The sequence below is a fragment of the Melospiza melodia genome, chromosome 14, assembly GCF_035770615.1.
Source record: "Melospiza melodia melodia isolate bMelMel2 chromosome 14, bMelMel2.pri, whole genome shotgun sequence".
NCBI classification, from domain to species: Eukaryota; Metazoa; Chordata; class Aves; order Passeriformes; family Passerellidae; genus Melospiza; species Melospiza melodia.
This window is the reverse complement of record NC_086207.1, coordinates 12,900,197-12,919,303: the sequence shown is the minus strand read 5'-3', so window position 1 is coordinate 12,919,303 and position 19,107 is coordinate 12,900,197. Positions and strand designations below refer to the sequence as shown.

The following is a 19,107-nucleotide window of genomic DNA, read 5'->3' as shown; positions in this document are numbered from 1 at the left end:
GATCTTCGCGAGGTTAATCCACCTCTGGTGTTGGTGTTTAAACATCGTTTGTGAACGAAAACTACAGAGCAGGTGTTAATTGAGTGCTAATTTATATAAATTCCGCGCATGAAACTGCTTAAGGGAGGGAATGCGTCCCTACTTGTCTGAGAGGTTGTTTGCTCACAAGTGAAAAAGAAAAAAAAACCAAAAAACCGGAAAATAATGAAAAAGAGGTGGTTTGCACAGAGAGGGGCGAGTACTTGAGGAAAGGTAGCCGGGTCACGATCACGGCCCTGCAGGCAGCTGTAAAGGGCAGGCTCCGTGCTCAGGCTCCCTGGCTTCCCACCAGCCTCAACTTAGCACTAAAATCAGCTGCGAGGCATCACTTCAAGGAGAGTTTTACACACTTACAAGAGTGGACACAGCCGGGACAGCTTTGTGAAAGAGAAGGAACAGGAAACCGTGGCATCCAGAAGGTAGGAGAAAAGGTGAGAGAACTGGAAGCTGAACTGCTGAAGGCAGAGGAATAAATCTCATCTCTGTGCCAAGTAACTCAATAGCACCGCGGCCAGTGCTGTGAGGTGTCAGAAATCAGATTTTCTGTCATGCTTCAGTTTACTCTCTAAGAATGGTGCCCTGCTGCTTCTGATTGGGTTCTCTCTCCTCACTGCCTGAGTCATATAGCAAAAAATGCATAGAAAAAGAGTTAAGGATCTGTTGCTTATTAATTAAGATGCTTAAAAGCTGAATACTAAAACACCTGGCAGTATATTAGTGCCTGAAGCCTCTTCTTTGGCTTGGATTGAGTTTCTTTAATGAAGTTAGTCATCAGCAATGGTTTTATTCTGCTTCAAGGCTGTTGGGGACACTGCAAGCTGCAGGTGTAAAGGGCTCAGAAAGAAGTAGCTGGTAGTGACAGGCTTGAATTGCATTTTCTGGCTTTTGTAGAGTTCCTGTTGCTAGGCAATAATTGGGAGAATATAGGTACAAGGATTTCATTCATTTTACAGCTATTCCCAGTAATGGCTTTGTTCTGTCATCACTGCCTTTGTTGGTATCTGCCTTTGGTAATACAGTTGCAACCACACTCACTACATGAGGGAATTATATGCTAAATCTGACTAACAAGACAGTTATTTTACAGCCAGCCATTAGCCATGATTGCTGAGTTTGAGGTAGCAGCAACATTTACAATGCTGAGTCACATTCATAATGATGTTTCAAAGCACCTGGCAGTGTGTCTGTGGGATTTAAAGGTATTTAAATTCTCATAGATGGGTATATCTAGAAATTTTAATAGTTTCTCGTTGTATTTTGAGATGTGTCCAAAGCCTGGACTAGTTAATATTTTTGTTTACATATATATATATATACACACACATATGTTACCTACATTCTAAAAAGCTATTACATAGCTGATTTTGGTGGCAAAGTAAATCCTTTTATGCATTAGGGTCTGCTTAGAGTCCCAGATGATTTTCCTGGAGCAAGCCTGGATTTCACAGAAGGGCTTGAAGCCAAACTGAGAGCTTCCTCTTAATGATCTGCATGCTGGTTATTGAAGAAAACCCATTTTTACTCAGTGATTTAGCAAAAAAGTAACTCTCCAGCATGGAGACATCTATACTGAAATATGATCTCTCCCATGCTAAAATTTGAAGGAGGCTGCTGAGAATTGTTAAAATAACTGGTTTAGTTAAAATGGCTGAGCACATCCAAAAATAATCTCTCATGCAGGGAATGGTGTGTGTCAGGGACAGCCTTTGCACGGCCTGTAACAGGATCCCTGCAGCTGCAGGCTGGCACTCAGCTGGGAGAGCAGGCACACCTCTGCCCCCACACAGCTCTCCCTGTCCCTGACACACTGAGGGAATCCTCTGCTGGGCTTGGATGGCTGAGCTGTCACCATTCCAGGCCATCATTACGTCTATAACCCCTGAGAAGCCCTCCAGAGATGGGGATGATGTCACCAATCCATGCTTTCCAACCTGATTTGCTTCTCTGGAGCAATCAAACAGGATAACTGGTAGTTCAATAAGTGCACAGTGACTTGAGAGCTGCATTTGGGATGGAAATTGGATCAAGTCTTGTTATAAAATGGAATACTGATTTACTGGGGGAAGATCTCCATCTCCTGAGTGGGGAGTGTCCTGCCCTGGCATGGGACAGTTTTCCTTCCATGCAGTGGGTCACTGGCTCAGTGCTTTTCCTCCACAGAGCGCTTTGCAAGTCCTGTCTGCACCATGCTTACAGGATCTCAGGTTTTATTGCTGTCTTCCAGAACAGGAAAGAGAAACATGAGGTGATGCCACTTGGCCAAGGCCACCAAGGAAGGCACCTTGAGATTCCCCAGGTACTGTGATCTCTGCCTCATGCCCTGCTGTGGAGCCAAAGGTCTCCTAGAGGACGACTATTTGGAGTGATGCTTTTAGGTTACACACAGACATAACTCCTGCAAACAACTCCAGGCCCTGCCCTGATGCTTTAGGGGTCACACCCTTGGTCAAATGGGGCCTGGGCTGTGACTGCCAGGCTCGTGCTGCACATTGTCATTGTCACCAGGCAAACAGCTCATGCTGCTGCCTGTGCCTGGTCCCTGTCAGGCTCACCGGGGTGTGCAGCTGGGATCCCTGGGCATTCATGCCCCAAGTGCTGCACACAGCTGGCCCAGGGCTGTGAATTTCTCCCTCTCTTACCTCAGAGGCGAAGCCCGAGGTGAGTTCTCGTAAGCCCCGTGGAGCTCCTCAGCCTGGCTCTTGGAGCTCTTCTGGCCCAGGCTGGAGGCTGCAGGGCCCAGCCCGGGGCTCTCGGGGCTGTAGGAGGGCACAGCAGCTGCCCCACGCTCCTTGGCCCCTGCCTGGCTGCTCCTGGGGAAGCTGGGCCTCTTCATGGTGACCTGCACAGCTGGCCTGGGGGCAGCACCGCCAAAGCTGTCCAGCTCCTTGGCTCCTGCAAGGGGAATTGTCCCAGGTCAGGTGGGAGCAGTGGTGGCTCACCAGGGCAGTGGAATTGTCCCCATGTCAGGTGGGAGCAGTGGTGGCTCACCAGGGCAGTGGAATTGTCCCAGGTCAGGTGGGAACAGTGGTGGCTCACCAGGGTAGCAGAATTGTCCCCAGGTCAGGTAGGAGCAGTGGTGGCTCACCAGGGCAGTGGAATTGTCCCCATGTCAGGTGGGAGCAGTGGTGGCTCACCAGGGCAGTGGAATTGTCCCAGGTCAGGTGGGAACAGTGGTGGCTCACCAGGGCAGTGGAATTGTCCCCAGGTCAGGTGAGAGCAGTGGTGGCTCACCAGGGCAGTGGAATTGTCCCCATGTCAGGTGGGAGCAGTGGTGGCTCACCAGGGCAGTGGAATTGTCCCAGGTCAGGTGGGAACAGTGGTGGCTCACCAGGGCAGTGTAATTGTCCCCAGGTCAGGTGGGAGCAGTGGTGGCTCACCAGGGCAGTGGAATTGTCCCCAGGTCAGGTGGGAGCAGTGGTGGCTCACCAGGGTAGCAGAATTGTCCCAGGTCAGGTGGGAGCAGTGATGGCTCACCAGGGCAGTGGAATTGTCCCCATGTCAGGTGGGAGCAGTGGTGGCTCACCAGGGCAGTGGAATTGTCCCAGGTCAGGTGGGAGCAGTGATGGCTCACCAGGGCAGTGGAATTGTCCCCAGGTCAGGTGGGAGCAGTGGTGGCTCACCAGGGCAGTGGAATTGTCCCCAGGTCAGGTGGGAGCAGTGGTGGCTCACCAGGGCAGCAGTGGGGTGGGAAGCTGGAATGTCTGAGCAGGAGGATGGGGCTCATTGTGCTCTGCACTGACTGAAACCTCCATGAGCCAAACCTGGCTCTGGCAGGGCTGGGGAGCTCTGGGCACATGCCAGGGGCTGTGCTGGTTGCAGATGGCTTCCAGCACGAGCCAAACAGCTCAGGTGGAACCATAAACAAGGTATGGACACAGCCAATGTGTTGGCCAAGCTGGAATCCCTGGAGGGAGGAAGCTCAGGGATGAGACTCCTCTGAGAGAGGGAACAGCAGCTCCACCTTGTCATCCTTGAGCCAGGAAGGAGGGGGACCAAAAGCACAAACACAGAACAATCTGCATCCAGCTCTAAGAGCTACCCAAGCAGAATGCTTTTTTTGGGGGGCATTTCTCTTCTCTTGAGCCTACAAAATTGTTTGGGTCTGGCTTCTGCTTGGGAGATATCTGTGATTCTGCCTGATGTTGGGCAGCAGCACAAATTCTTTTGTGCTTAGCTGCTCAACACAGAAGTCCATGTGCTTACCTGGGGAAACAGAGAGATGTGCACTGGATGCTGCAGACCCAAATTCATTTTCAGCTACACATTTAAATATTCCAGAGTCTTCTGGGAAAGCTTCTGTAATAACCAGGGTGCAGACTTCCTCTGAAATAAGAGATTCAGGCATGATATCGTAGCACAAGAGGCAAATGTTAACCTGTGGGAGCTGCTCTTTACAGGACTCTACTTAGAGGTGGGGATTGGCACTAATAAAGTGCAAAAAATGATGTAGAGGGCATGGGAAGTCAAGGGGTTTAGAAGGAGAAAGATTAAAGAAAAGTCTTCCTGTGACATTAATGAAACAAAGCATATTTTTGTGGTGTATTGGTTTTGATTTTTTTTAGTTGGTTATGTTTGTTTGTTGGTGGTTTTGTTTTGGTTTTGTTTTTTATTTTTTTTTTTCTAAATTCTGTCATTTCTTGCACAAGTTTAAAATATTATAGGTCAGAATGGTAGATATGCTTTCCCTTAGCACAAGGTATTCTTCGTTGGCTGAATGTAAAAGGATTGATACCTTTTTCCAAGTGTTGTGGAAAAAATCAGGGTGCTTGCAGCAAAAATAAGAACTTGAAAGCTCTTGGCCTGACTGACTTTTGTCTTCTGGCTACCTTTGGACATTGTTATTTTATTTTGGATGAGGTGGGAAATACTGAGTGTGGTGAGGAGTCTAACAAAAAATGCACAGTGTACTTACCAGGAACTGCTGATGAACAAGCCTCTGCTCAAGATAAGAGAGAAAGAACTTCAATTATTATAATGTCAGCATGGAAAAAAACCCAAACCCTTCATCCCTCACTCCCTTCCCCACCTCAGCTGTCACCCTGGTCACAAGGGAACCCTCTCCTTTCTGTCCATCACAAGGAATGGCACGTGGGTAGGGAAGGCTCAGGTGTGGCTGGGGAACCTGGTGGTACAAACAGCTCTCCACTGAGGTGATGCACAAAGAGCTACACTGAATTTGGAGCTGGTTGCTGTGTGTCACAGACAACTTTTATGAAAAATCCTTTCCTTAGGATTTCTTCCTCCTGAGAAGCTGACAGGCCTCAGGAACAAAATGTAAACATTGATTATCTGCTGTTGTGGAATGCAACAGGTGCATCTGTGATTGGTCTCGATGTTTGTAATTAATGGCTAATCACAGTCCAGCTGGCTCGGCTCTCTGTCCGAGCCACAAACCTTTGTTATTCATTCTTTCCTATGCTATTCTTAGCTAGCCTTCTGGTGAAACTTTTTCTTCTATTCTTTTAGTATAGTTTTAATGTAACATATATCATAAAATAATAAATCAAGCCTTCTGAAATATGGAGTCAGATGCTCGTCTCTTCCCTCATCGTGAGGCCCCTGTGAACACCATCACAGCTGTGGGTTGGGCCCTCTGGAGCTCTGACCTTGTGCTTGGGAGTATAAAAAATGGTTTGAAATGAGGTTATGCCTTTTTCCCCTTAGTTCATCAGCAGTTCTAGCACATGGCAGCAGTGCCCCCATGGCTCAGCAGGGCTGTCATCAATAACCAGCAGCCTGGAATCTGCCCCTGCTGTGCCTGACCCACTCAGGCAGTGCCAGGGAAGGGCAGATTGTGCAGCATCCTGTGGCTTGGGGTCATCTGATACTGTAAATGCTGCTCCTATGAACGTCTCCAGGGTTTATAGCAGTTCTCATTCCCATCCTGCCCCTTTCCCAGTACAATATCTGTGCCCAGGAGCTGCAGCAGCACCTACTTTTCCTCAGGGTTCGGAAATCAGCAGAGTCCAGGATCTGGTCGTACTCCCTGTACCAGTGAACCTGCAGGGGGGGAGTGGAGTGGACACGGCACTCAAACACCACCAGCTGCCCCTTGCTGGCCCTTATGTTTTGTAGACCCTGGAGGAGAAAATATTTGTGTTATATGGGGAAATACTTATATCAGGCATTTAAATATTTCCCCACTGAGGCATTTATTAGGACATGATACACCCTTCAGGGAGGAAGATGGTCTCCCCTGTATTTTCATTTTTCTTACAACAGTTGTCTGCATTCTAAATGCATTTGCAGTGTGTTGTGAGTGGAATTTTTTTTCCCCAACACTCATTAAAGCCTTGCTTGTGCATTTAAATAAGATACAAATACAGGAAAAGCTTCTATTCCACTGGATGCAACATGATAAGTGTGGTTACAATGTGAGGTTCCCACTTCAGCCTCCTTTGCAGGAAGTAAATGAGATTAATTCCTGTGAGTGGCTCTGCCTGGATCATTTATCAATTAAGATGTTAGTTTGATAACATCACTGAGGAAGCATGCTAGCTTTTTTGAATTGTAAATGAACCAATATTCCAGCCTAGCAATACCTTCTGATGGAACAAGAAAATGCAAAATCTAATGCTGGAAGTTGCAGGATGGGCTGTGTTGTTCTTGTGCTCTTTACCTTTGTAAACACGGGTGTGGTTCCATAGGCAGACCCAGACAGGATCAGCGAGGGACTCTGCATCTAGATGGCAAAGAAAAGAGATTTTTATAGATTGAATTTTTCACATGCAGAAACCTGGCTGTGTTGCTGGCACTTTCCTTTGAAGGAGAAGATGATTCAGGGTGTTTTATCTGCTGTTCATGTTCTGGGCTAATAAATACCCCATGGAGAGTTTCCTCCACTCAGGTGCTTTAAAGGAAACAACTCCCTGGCCTGCAGACACCAAGTGAGTGGGAAGAGGAGCTGATAACCAGTAAATGCTGCTCAGAGCTTTAAGCCAATTAATTGCCCACATCTTGCAGGCTCTGTGTACAGATCAGTGCTGCTGCCAGAGCTGTTCCCTTCCACAGAGAGCCTGGCCTGGTTTAGCTGGTCCCAGGTCTGGGTCCCTGGCTTGGGTCGTGTCTGTGGTTGCTACAGTGAGGCTGAGCATAAAGAAACGAACAGGATTTTTCTACTCTGTCCTGACATCCTCTGTTAAAGCTCAGCTGCCAGAGAAGCTCCAGTAAGGCCTCTGATTAAGCAAGAAAGGCAGTTTTGAGGTAATTAAGTATTTGCAGTGCCAGATATGTCCTTGTTCCATGGTGGAGTGTTGATGTGCACTCATCTCTGTCTCATTCAGCTTTGGAACCATGTGTCTTGCATATGAATGTGCAACTGAAGTGCTTGGGTTTGTTTTGCTGTGACACTGGCCTTTTTTTACAGCCTTGTCTTTGAAACAACCCGTGTTTTCATCTCTTTCCCTCCCAGCCTGGGTTAAGATGTGAATGTGTCTCTAGGTGCTCTGGCTTCCCCAGCTCTTGGCCACATTTGTGCTCTAACTCTCTGTTCTGAAGTGAATCTTTGAAGTGTAACTGTGGCAGCCCCTTGGGCATTTCCAGCCCTGTCACCTGCTGCATCAGTTCCTGGCAATTCTGACCAGGAAATGTTCTAAACCAGAAAACTCTTTTCCAGGGCTTAGGGTACAGACCTTGGTATTAATGCTGACATTTGCCTCTTAGACTCTTGCTGAAGAAGAGCCTGAGCTGATCCTTGCAAAATATTTCTAGGATGCTGTAAATAATAATTTAAAACATGTGTAACTGCTCTTTGAGTGTCAGTAGATAAGGCTGAGTTAAATTGGTGTAACTCTGGTCAACTGAATGGTTGTGAGAGACTGCCTTGGCTGAGGAACCAATGGACAGAAAAACACTGGTGGCTCTCTGCTCTTACCTAGTGTGTGGGGAAAAAAACCAGGGCAGGACAGAGACAGAGGCTTTAGGAGGCTGAGAATACTTGATCCAATAATATTTGGATCACTTACTGTGACATTCCTCTGGCCCCGACAGGATGCTGGGACTTGCAAGGAGGCTTAGCCTTCGGATTGACCCTGAGAACCTGCAGAGACAAACAGAAAGCAGCGTGTGTTTAGAGCCATCTCCTTTTCCTTACAGCACTGACTGTTTTGTGAACTGGACATGGGCTGGTTGGGGTCACACAGAGGAAATAGAAGTGTCCTGACTATTTTAGAGTAGGCTCAGGTCACCTCCAGAACATGGAGACACCGCAACAAAATTATTGATACAGACCTCTATAAAAGACCCAAGTTGCATGGATGGCTCCTGTCCAAGGTTATAGCACGAGGCCATCAACAGGGCTGAGCTGTGATGCAAGGGCTGCTGGATAATCCCAAACCCTTGGATGTGGGAGCAGTGCCTGGGAATGTTTTTGAGTTGCCCTGGGTTCCCACTGCAAACCAACCCTGGCTGGACTCCACCACAGATTCCCGTGGTGCTGCTTCCCAGTCTATCAGGTAACACTTGGTATAGCCAGTTTTCATGACCTGGAATACTGGATGATTTGGGCTTTCTCTGTTTTGCTTCCAAAGAAAAGGGGTGATGAAAAATCAGATATGTTCAGATTGTGAAAGGAGTTCCTGGACTGATATATCTGTTTTAAAGAGTGTCCCATGCACCTGAGACACCATTAACAAAACTGCATTGGAGAATCATTGCCCCTTCCTTTTCTGCACAACAAAATACTTCATTATCCTCAGAACTGGCACCACTCTTCATGTTCCACTCTGTTTCCAAGTCCATGATGAGTCTGGGCTCACACAAAACGTGCAGAGAGGCAGAGGGCACAGAGGTTTCCTTGTCAGAGGGGACTGTGGCCATCTGTGGTGTGGGACCAGAGCACAGGGAGGTGCTGCAGGAGGCATTGCACACACTGTGTCTGGGGCGAGGTCTTGGAGAGAGGCTGCTCTACTGAACTGGATAAGAGCAGCTCCTGACAAGTTTCCAGTATGATGAAAGAGGCACTGAACTTTAGCACCAAGCAGGAATAGCAGCAGCTCATGAGTTTGTGCTCAAGACAGTTCCTCGATGATCACTCCTGCTAAGAGCTCCTGACGTGGCAGAGACCCTGGCCAAGGGATGGTGGCTGTCAGGGCTGCAAGGGTGCCTGGCCTGATGCCCTGTGACACACCAGGCAGCCAGTGTTCCCACAGCAAATGCAGGCAGCTCTGCGTGGGCTGCTGCAGCTGCCAGAGCTTGAGAAAGGCTGGGGTAACTTCTCATCAGGGCAGATCCTGTCAGTTCAGCTGAGTGAAGACCCCATCACTGGGAATTCTGCTTGTTCTTGGCTGCTGCAGGTGTGTACTAAAAAGCAGAGGCTATCCTTGAAATCCACGTTGCTGGCAGCACCTCTGTTTGTAGATAAGCTCATCCTTCACACGCATGGCTCACGTTGGATGCTCTGTTCTCACCTCCTCTTGTGTGGTCCCTCTGTTTCACAGTTTGCTTCCCATGAGTGTGTTGGATCTCACTGTTAATATTAGGTTTAGGTAAAGGAGAGTTCATGGGAACAGATAAAAGGCTTATGAGCTTCAGTGCTGGGACAGCCACTGCTTTAGTCTGAATTCCCTGGTTTTGATTGAGACCTGAGGGCTGAGGATATTCAGTAAACCAGGAGACTCTCAAGCCTGCTGAACATGATGGCTGGTGCTGCTTTAAAGGGCAGAGTGTATTTGGGAGAGTAAATGTCCTGAGAGCATTTGGGCACTGGCTGCAATGCTGACAAGCTCTGCCACTGCTAATTGGTTTCACGTGGTTGAAATAGTGGGCTTCTGTGGGAGCCCTGTGTGTGTGGCTCTCCAACTCAGCAGTACAAATGAGAGGAGGTCATTCAGCTTCCAAGAAAACACTGGAAGGTCACTCTGAGGGATCTGTTTTCTCTCTGGCACACCTCCTTTTCCTTATGAGTGATGCTCCAGGCTTCTGTAGCTGTCAGTTTTCAGATTCTGAGCTCCTGATCCCACATCTGAGGAGCTCTGTGTGTGACCTGCCCCTCTGCCTGTGTTTGCCTTGCTAAGCAGAGAGGTTTTCTACAGCAGGTTAGCAGACCTTGCTCCCTGTGAGGGTGATGAGGTCCTGCCACAGGCTTCCCAGAGAAACTGTGGTTGCTCCATCCCTGAAATTGTCCAAGGCCAGGCTGGATGAAGCTTGGAGCAACCTGGGATAGTTGAAGGAGTCCCTGCCCATGGCAAGGGAGTTGAGATGGTCTTCACAACCCTTCCCAACCCAAACCATTCTGTGATGTTACGAGTCTGTGAAGAGTCATCACCCTACAATTTACGCCCTTGAAAGAATATCTAGCCAAGGTTTTACCTTGGTGAGTCACTCTAGCAGTCCTGGTGTCTCATGTAAATGTCAACCTTTACTTAGTGTAACTCTAGATCTTTGTGAAGGGGACAGAATTAGAGTCAGCCAAATGAAGAGTCCAAGGACCTTTGCAACCCAACACCAGGATGATTACAAGGTACATCCAGATCATGCTGTTGACACAAACCGTGATGACGACGCTCTGGCATTACCTGAATAGCTGACATGGCTGCAGAATTATGCTATGGGCAACACTGGGACAAATTTAACACGGGGCTAGGAAAGTATTAAATCTGCACAGAGCCCTTTTGCCAGGTGTTTAGATCATGGAAAACACATCAGGTCTGTTTTAGGAACAAGACGAGCATCTGCTGGATCTGAAATACACTGCATTGCAAAGAGTGTGTGCAGAGGGGAGGAGCACATTGAAAATTTACACATAGGAGTGAGGCAGAGTTAGACTGCAACCATCACACTGATGTACCAGCTTGTCTTCTATTTAAAAAACAACCTTGAATAGATACACGGGATAACAACTTCCAATCACTTTGGAAATGCTGCATTTTGCAAACCATCTGCACGTACCTGATGGTGCTACTCATTTTTACAGAGGTGTTCAAGCTTTGGGAGGGTGTGCCAGACACTTGGGTGTCTTGTGGCACTACTCTAGGGCTTAACAGAGATATGAATAGGTCTGCAGAGAACAAGGCTGTCCCAGTGGCAGTGGGCTGCAGAAAGCTCTGTCTGGAGCTGTATTTCTTCTGTGCCATATGGCTAAACAGGGAAATTGTCACCACTGAGTAGTGAGTTCCCTAGTTGTGAGCTCCTCAGTGGTGTGAATGTGTGATTATAAAGTGGCTTCTCTGTTGCTCCTGGGGTGTGAATAATGAGACTTCAGTAGGAAGTGAGAAAAGAGTGATTTTATTTGCTTCTCTTTCGACGCTCCAAGAATCCTGAGAGGATCAGTTGGACTGCAGAGACTGCTGTGATTTGTGGAACAATTTCTTAAAATCACTGGTCTTCAGGTGGGGAGTGGGGCAGGTTTGTGTCAGCTGGGATATTCAGAAAATAATCAAATAGCTGAAAGAGGTTATTGTAGCCATGGATGAGTTATTCACAGAAACTGCAGAATCCTGGTTGGATGTGAAGCTTGCTGAGAATCTTTCTAAATTGTGGAAATGCAGCTGAGTATGTCTCAAAGACCTCTTTTATTTTTGGCATATTTTCAGAACAGTTAGCACTGAAGAGCACAATGTCAGAGGCTCGAGTTCTGTGAATTCAGCTTTTAATGCCTGCCATGAAACAGGTTGGGGATTTGCATCTCAAAGTTGTGTCTGGCACTCCTGTGGACATTTCCATACACATTTGGGAAGGGCAGAAAGGTGTGCTGGCTTTCAAGGACAGGCTCCCTCTGGAATTAGCAAGGACTGGCAAGCACGGACACCAGCTTGGCGGCTGGAATGAGCATCCTGTGCTTCATGCTTCAAAGCCACTGCTAAGTTTAAGCTGGGTCTGTCCATATTACAGAGCAAGTGATGCAAAGAAAAGAGCATCAGCTCTCAGAATGTAGTGGCATTTGAACAATAACTGCAATATAGGAAAGAGCACAGTGGAAAGCTTAATTTTGGAACTAGTTAAGGTGGATCCCCGATGAGATGGAGAACAAACGCACCCAGTGTGTGGCTGACGTGGTGCTGTATTGCATGTGGGTGCAGGTGTGCACATACCCAGGGTGCTTGTGCTCACAGGCACGTGTCCCACTCCAAGAACAGTGTGAAGAGATGGAGCCTCAATATCTGCTCGCTCAAATCTCCTTTTGTTTGCCTGGAGGTGCCTGGGGCAGAGCAGGGCCCTGGCAGGGCTCGGGGGCCGCCTAGCGAGAGCTCACACCCCAGGGCTGGGGGGGGAATTAATTTTATCCCTCATGCTGCATGCCTCCTCTGAGCACAGCTGTTTCTCAGGGCTGGAAAATCCTGGCTTTCCCTCCCTTTATTTGGATAACAGCTGAACTGCCGACAGATATTGGACACTTGAGCCAAACTGGAGTTCCTAGAACCAAGTGACTAAATCCCCTTTTAGGCACCGACATTAAAAGACGCCTCGAGCTTATTTTAAGAGATGCTAAGCTTCCACTTGAAGTCATGAGGCTCCATACTTGTTAAAGTATATTCGTGTCAAACAGAAATCCTGCTAATTTCCTTCCTTTCTTCCCTGTAAGAAAACCCAGCCCTGCCCTACTTCATTGCATGCCAGAGCATTACAGAGCTGTAGGAGGATTTTGAGCCCAGACTGCCTGACATGTGAAGCTGCAGGCCCAGGGGTGAAGGCTCTGTGCCCGTGGCTGTGACCTGCAGAGGATGTGCAGGTGTGAATGCAGGCAGCAGCACTTGGGCAGTCTCTGGGCATCCTGTGCCTGCTGCTCTGTGCTGCATCTTTGGCATTCCCATGGCACAGGCACATCCCAGAGGTGGTGTTGGTGGAAGCTGAGGGTCCCTTATGTGAATCCTATGTGCCATGGAAAGAATGTTGTTTCAAGAACCTGTGAACGCTGTCTCTACAGTTAGGATGCTGTAACAAAGCTAGATGGAATTCTTTCCTGAAAGCTGCAAGGGAACACCCCCAGTGTCTCAGTCTCCAGGATTCCTGCTCCCTAAGACCTCAGAGTTAGTGTGAGTGGGTGCCCCGGGGCAGGGCAGGGCTGGCACAGCTCTGAGCCATCCAGCCCGGTGCTGTGAGCATCCATTGGCTCCTGCTGCACAGCCTGCCTGTGCTGGAGGGCATCAATCCCATCCCAGCCCTGCTCTCCCTGCACACTGCTGCACGGTGTCATTCCCATTCCCACAGGATGCTGATGCAGCAGAGCCTTGTGGCCACATTTCTCTTCACAGAGAAAAGCAAGGCACAACTTCCCAAGGATATTTTATGGGAATAGCAGTGAGGAACCTCAGAGAAAGAAAACCCCAGTTCTTGTCTCATTTGCTGTGCCTGTGTTTGTGCACAAATTGAATGCATTGTGGAAGATTGTTTACCTGAAGGGAATTGGTGATTGGATTCTGGTGTGAGAGTTTTGATTCACTGGCCACTTGGATCCAGGTGTGTGTGTTGGGACTGACAGTCACGAGATTCTGGGCAGTTGAGTGCTTGGCAGATTCATTTTAGATGTAGTGTAGTATAGTATAGAATAATATAGCATAATAAAGTATTAATTAGCATTCTGATGTCAATGGAGTCCACCTCATCTTTCTCCCCTTTGTTGGCATTGCCCTGCACTTACTATAGATCCTCAGCCATAAAAAAAAGCTCACAGTGTTTTATTTTAAGGTCGAAGTTGTGCCATGCACTGTTCAGGCAGGGAGTGGGTGACCTCCCCAGCACAGCCCAGTGACACCCTGCTGCATGTCAGAGGGAGGATCAGGTTAGCAGGGCCAGAGAGGAGGGAAGGAGCCTGTCCTGCCCCATGCTCCATGTGGGGCACACCTTTCAAGGAGGTGGCTCTCATTGCAGCAGGCTGAGGAGATGGGAATTGTGTGACCAGTGCAGTAAGTGTGACTCATGGCTTTGCTATCCAGAGCCCAGGGATGACTCTGCTGCCCTGGCTGTACCCTTACTTTGCATTTTCTGCAGCAAGTTCTGATCTCCACTGGCCCCAGACCACACCTGTTACATGTCCCTCCTTCAGGAAGAAGGAATTTTTGTGAGCAGCACTGCAGGAATTGCAACTGCTACAGCATCCTGTAGCACAGGATGTCTTTGCTATAGTAGTAATTACCAAAATGGAGAAAAAGCCTTTTCTGTCCCCAAACATCATGATTTTACTTAGCTGATTTCATTTGCATGGGAATAAAAGGAAAGTGTGTCCTCAGATGGGAACACATTCAAATGGGATGTCTCCAGAGTGACAGCAGCAGCTCTGTTGCACTCAGATGCAAATAGGAATGTGGGGTAGCTTTTGCAGAGGCTGCACAACATTTTTCTCCCCAGTGCTATGCAAAGCAGCACGTGCCTGCTGTAGCTGCTGTCATCTCCTGTCACACAGGTGTCCCTCGAGTGGTTACTGACTGGTGCTCTGATGCTGCTGCCTGTAAACCTGAAATCATCAAAGCTGGCAGATCCAGAGATGAGCAAAGCTCCTGAGCCTGCTGAAATGTCAGCTCTGCTGTCCCAGGGCACGCCAGGCTCCTGAGCTGCTGCAGGGAGGGCAGGCAGTGACAGTGCTGGTCCATGGGAGCTGCTCCCAGACAATACCCCAGGCAGGGGAGCTGTGCACAGAGGCCTCCATCACCCCTCTGCAGGGGGATGCAGTGTGGGTAAATGAAGGTGCTATAGAATGTAATGTTATCCCCTGAAGAGTTGCTGCTGAACCAATTGCTAAAAGATTAGGAGCAGGCCTGATGTTAATGGGCCACAGCCGTAGCAAATAAGAACAGTGTTATAAAAGAGGGGATTGGTGGGAGCTGTAGTTTTTGGTTGTGCTCTGAGGAAGAAGGAGTCAGTGCTCAGAGGAGTAGCCTATGAGAAACATTGAGGAGGTGTGATACTCTGGAGATATGGAACCTTTGCATAGAACTCCCATGGACCAGCACTGTCACTGCCTGCCCAGGCTGTGGGTGCTGTGCAGTGATGCCAACACAAGGAGGATATTTTCTGTAATTTTTTCCTCTGCACGGGCTGTGTGTGGCTGCTGTGCAGTGGGGCAGAGCTGGGGCCTCTTAAATACTTGTTCTCAGGTCCTACCCCTGATTTCTTCACCAGAGGAGCTGGGGCAGCTTCAGCATCCAAAAGAGGATTTGAGTCTGCACCAAATTTGGATCTGATTCAGCAGCAGGGCTTGTGGTAACTATCCAAAACTGCTGGGAGCCAGAATGCACCATATAACCAAGTCAGAGAGAACAGCCTGCTGCATGTGCTGCAGCATCACCACAAAACTCAGAGCAGGACATACCTCTTGCACTGGAAAATGGGGTAAAGAAAACGATTCTTGTCTGGAGGCTTTTGCACAGAGCATGAATTGTGCATTTAAAAAGTGTAAATAACCAGGATATTGCAAGCACTGTAGTTTGGAAGCCTGTGTGTAGAGCTGAGGTGCAGACTATGAAGCAGTTAAAGGTGCCAATTCCCCAAAACATCATTGTTCAAATTGCCTAAATTAACCTGTCACTGTACAATCAAAGGCAGCCTTTTATAGGGAAATAACTTTACAAACCCCAAGCCATTTCACAGAAAATTGAGCTGGCAGAAAGGATTGCATAAAATTAAATAACTTGCGCAGATGTTTCTTGTATGAAAAATGAGTTCTAATGGTTATTGTCTGTGCCCAGCAGGCATCAAGACTGCCATCCAAGCTCTCCAAACACCTCCTGTGACAGTGCCACGTGCCCAAGGAGGAGCAAAGGTTGGTTTCAATGAATTCTGTGGGATTTGGGCTCCCACAGACCCCCAGGGCCCAGCTGGTGCCAGGCAGTGGCTGCTCACAGCCAGCAGCCCATGGGCAGTGTCTGCACAGCCAAACCCCCCCAGAAATAGGAGCAGGCTAATTTTAACTCCAGGGACAGCATTTGATATGGAAGCAGCTGGTGTCATACAAAACTCTGGGGCTGTGAGCAACCCGAGTGCTCTGCTGCAGCAAATCTGTTCATTTCCACCCAAAGGCCACCAGCAGCCAGGCCTGATTTTAGCCTGCACTTGGCTCATTATAAATCAGAGCTGTACATTTGTAACCATAGACATGCTGTGCCCAAACTCCCAGATTTTAATGCCATTTCTTTAGAAAAGTGAGGCATGGAAAGAATGCCTCACTTTTTCTAAAGAAATGGAATTAAAATTAAAATGGAATTAAATACCTGTTTCTGTCACCCTGTAATCATTTATGTTTTACCTGTTTGTGTTTGCCACTGCTGAAATGGTTTCCTGGTCACACTCCCTGTGCTCCCCTCTTGTGAAAAGGTGTTCTACAGTGAAAAGTTGATTTGCTAGACATCATGCTAATTGCCAAGAGCACATCTAGGCAGTGATCTCAGTGTGTGCTTGGATTACCTTCTTTTTGGCAGCTAACACAAACTTTCTGGGTAGAAAACTCCTAAAATACAGAAGGCCTTTAATTTCCTGTCTTCTGGAGAGTGGCAGAGGTAGCATATGTGCCAACATTCAGCTCAGGTGTCCCACAAGCAATTGAAATTGCTTAATTATTGGAAAGTCTCTCAAAACCAAAAAATGCCTGATTTAATGTGTACCCAGCTGCATTGGGAAGTTGTCACAAGTATGGCCATGTCAGGGTGGCTTTGTGCTGCAGGCCTGGCACCCAGCAAGGGGCTGTCCCCTGCCCTGTGCAACCTTTGGAAATTAGGAAATGCCAACAAAAAGCATGTGAGGCACAGGAGAGCTTTGTGTCTGCCTGCCCTCCCTGCTACAAATGAGAAGTTTGCTTCTGCTTAGAGAGCTGGTCAGTAAATGAGTTTGAAATGTTTAATTAGGTTTGAAACGTTAAAAGGTAAATTAGCAGCAGAGGTAGAGGAGAGTTACAGCTCTTGTTAATTGTGTTTGTGGGAAGTGGACAAAGTTCCTCTCTCAGGCAGTGAGGATGCACCACTCAGTTTTTTTGCTGCCTTTTGCAACAACAGAGATTAATTTCTCTATGAGATAACAGTGTTAGGGATAAAGTTCTTGGATACAACAAACCTACTAATTAATGCAACCAAAAAGAAAAACATGAAAAGGAGGATACTTAGAAAACAAAGGGAATTAAGTTCATTTCAAGGGGCAAAATTTGCCTCACACCCTGATCTGCTGATGAAATCCTTGACCCAACAGCTCCTTTGGAGGCTCCACACTCCCATCCACACTTGGCCACTGTCACAACCCTCTGGATTAAGCAGGGGGATAGAATATAAGAAAATAAAGATAGTGTAGAAAGCAATCTCACCCCTAAGGAGTTGCAGCTGGGTTAATTATCAAAGATTAGGAGCAGGCCTGACTTTAACAGGCCACAGCTGTGAGCAATGAGAAGCAGAGTGCTATAAAAGAGTGGGGTGGCTAGGTGAGAGGGGAACTGGACTCAGTGGCTGCTTTGTGAGGAAGAGTCAGTGCTCTGAGGAGCTGCCCACGAGAAACACCAAGATGGTTTGGAACTTTTGTGGTAGGAGACAACAGCATGGAACCCCTGCAATGAGATGGCAACATCCAGACCTGGGCTAGGTGTTGATTGTGCCCTGGGGCTGGGCTGTGGCTCCTGGAGGGCCCTGTCCAGCCCTGCCCATGGCCTGAGATCGCCCTGTGCTGCTGCAGGGGCACAGACAGGCTGTCCCCCCCTGGCTGTGGCACAGGAACAGTGAACAGCCAGTGATGAGTTCTGGTGGCACAGGGCTGGACAGGGAACTCCTGAGCTTCTGTGGCTGTACATGATGCACTGGCAGAGAATCAGAGCAGCCTGAGCTGCTGCAGGGTGGAGCACAGGGGGAAAGGCTAAATCCACATCCCACCGCTGTGGTTCTGGTTACCTGCATTGCCTACAGCTCTCAGTGCTCTGAAAAGGCACCACTGAGACGCTGTATTATAATATCTGGCCACTTTCTTCCCTGTAGCTCTTTTCTCTTTCCCTGTCCCCAAGCCATGTTTAGGAGCAGGCTGTGGAGCCCTGTGGGTGCTCTGCTGCCCAGCCCATATCACAGCTGAGGGTCCTGGGGACCATTTCATCTGCTCTCAGGGCACTGAATGGAGCACTGGTGGCTTGGCTGCTTGCAGAGTACCCCAAGAATGAAGTGAGACATTTGAGGGGGCAGAGCTCATTGTGGCTTCACCCCTTGTGCCCCTGCTGGGGTGCCCTGGTGGGAAGTGGAGTCCTCTCTTGTTCTGAAATGTTCCTGGGTGCCAGGCTGAGAGAGGCTGATGCAGGCAGCAGGACTGAGCCAAGGATGCTGTGGGCTTGGAGCTCCTGGCTTGCCTGGATGCTCAAATCCCCACCCTTGATGAGCCCAAAGGTAAGAGCAGAGCTTGGTGTGCCAGCAAGGGGAACGCTGCCCTCTGAAAAGGAAAATCATATCCCTGCCTCTGTTCCCCACCTCTGAAAAGCATCAAACACCCTGAGAACATGGTTAATATGAAAATAGAAATTAAAGTGTTACTCACCTCTGCAAGCCATCAGTTTGGGTTTGGGGCTCCTGCTGCCAGTTTGTGTCAGTGCTGAGCCTTGCAGTGGAATGTCTCCTCTCCAGCAGCTCCCTCTGAGGTCTGAGGCTGTCTGGGGTGGTGGGTTACATTTCTAATGTTCACATCCCTGCTTGTGAGTGATGGCACGGCGGGAATGTCAGCTGTATGGGAATAAACTGCAGCAATTTATTCCCTCCAGCCTGCTTGAAAGTCAACAGGGTGGCACCATTAGCTGAACAAAACAGGTCCAGTGTTGAGAGATACAAAGGTGGCCAGATCCATAATTGCCTGTAATTTGAAATGCTAATAGCCCTGAGTGCTGGAAAAGTGCCAGCTCAGGTCGATTGTGTCTCTCCACATTGAAAGGGAAGTGCAGAAAAACTTCATTAGAAGCAGGACTCTCTTATGCAGATCTGGAATGTCAAGAATTCCCCATTCACTTGGGATGGAAAGAAAACCTGAGCTTCTTCCCAGATGCTGAGGAATGCAGGGAGGTGTCTTGGTGGAGCCAGCAGGTGTCTGGCTCTGGAGCAGCCTCAGAGCCGTGGGGTGGAGTTTGTAGGGGCTGAGGGGATGTGGTGATGGTGGCAGAGCTGCAGGGCACTGCACACCTGTATCTCACAC

The 19,107-nt window shown here is 48.4% G+C and overlaps 2 protein-coding genes across 9 annotated transcripts in view; one reads left to right on the top strand and one right to left on the bottom strand.

Moving 5' to 3' along the window:
- Positions 1 to 19,107, top strand: part of KLHL3 (kelch like family member 3) — a 115,001-nt gene that overhangs the window by 2,072 nt on the left and 93,822 nt on the right. For 4 of the 8 annotated variants that reach the window (XM_063168730.1, XM_063168733.1, XM_063168723.1 and 1 more), the window contains exon 1: positions 353 to 470. The exons of 1 other annotated variant lie outside the window; for it this stretch is intronic. The gene's annotated coding sequence lies outside the window, so the exon portion shown is untranslated. Of the gene's footprint in view, positions 1 to 347; positions 471 to 15,659; positions 15,734 to 19,107 lie in introns of those variants that run through there. 3 more of the 8 variants (XM_063168724.1, XM_063168729.1, XM_063168725.1) reach the window with 3 other exon arrangements.
- LOC134424997 (palladin-like) lies at positions 2,675 to 18,622 on the bottom strand. The gene is made up of 7 exons (XM_063169207.1): positions 18,463 to 18,622; positions 8,004 to 8,077; positions 6,659 to 6,721; positions 5,976 to 6,117; positions 4,952 to 4,975; positions 4,243 to 4,362; positions 2,675 to 2,931 (listed from the first exon to the last, which is right to left on the bottom strand). The coding sequence occupies exons 3-7, from the start codon at positions 6,719 to 6,721 to the stop codon at positions 2,675 to 2,677; spliced, it is 606 nt and encodes a 201-aa protein (XP_063025277.1). The 5' UTR covers positions 8,004 to 8,077; positions 18,463 to 18,622.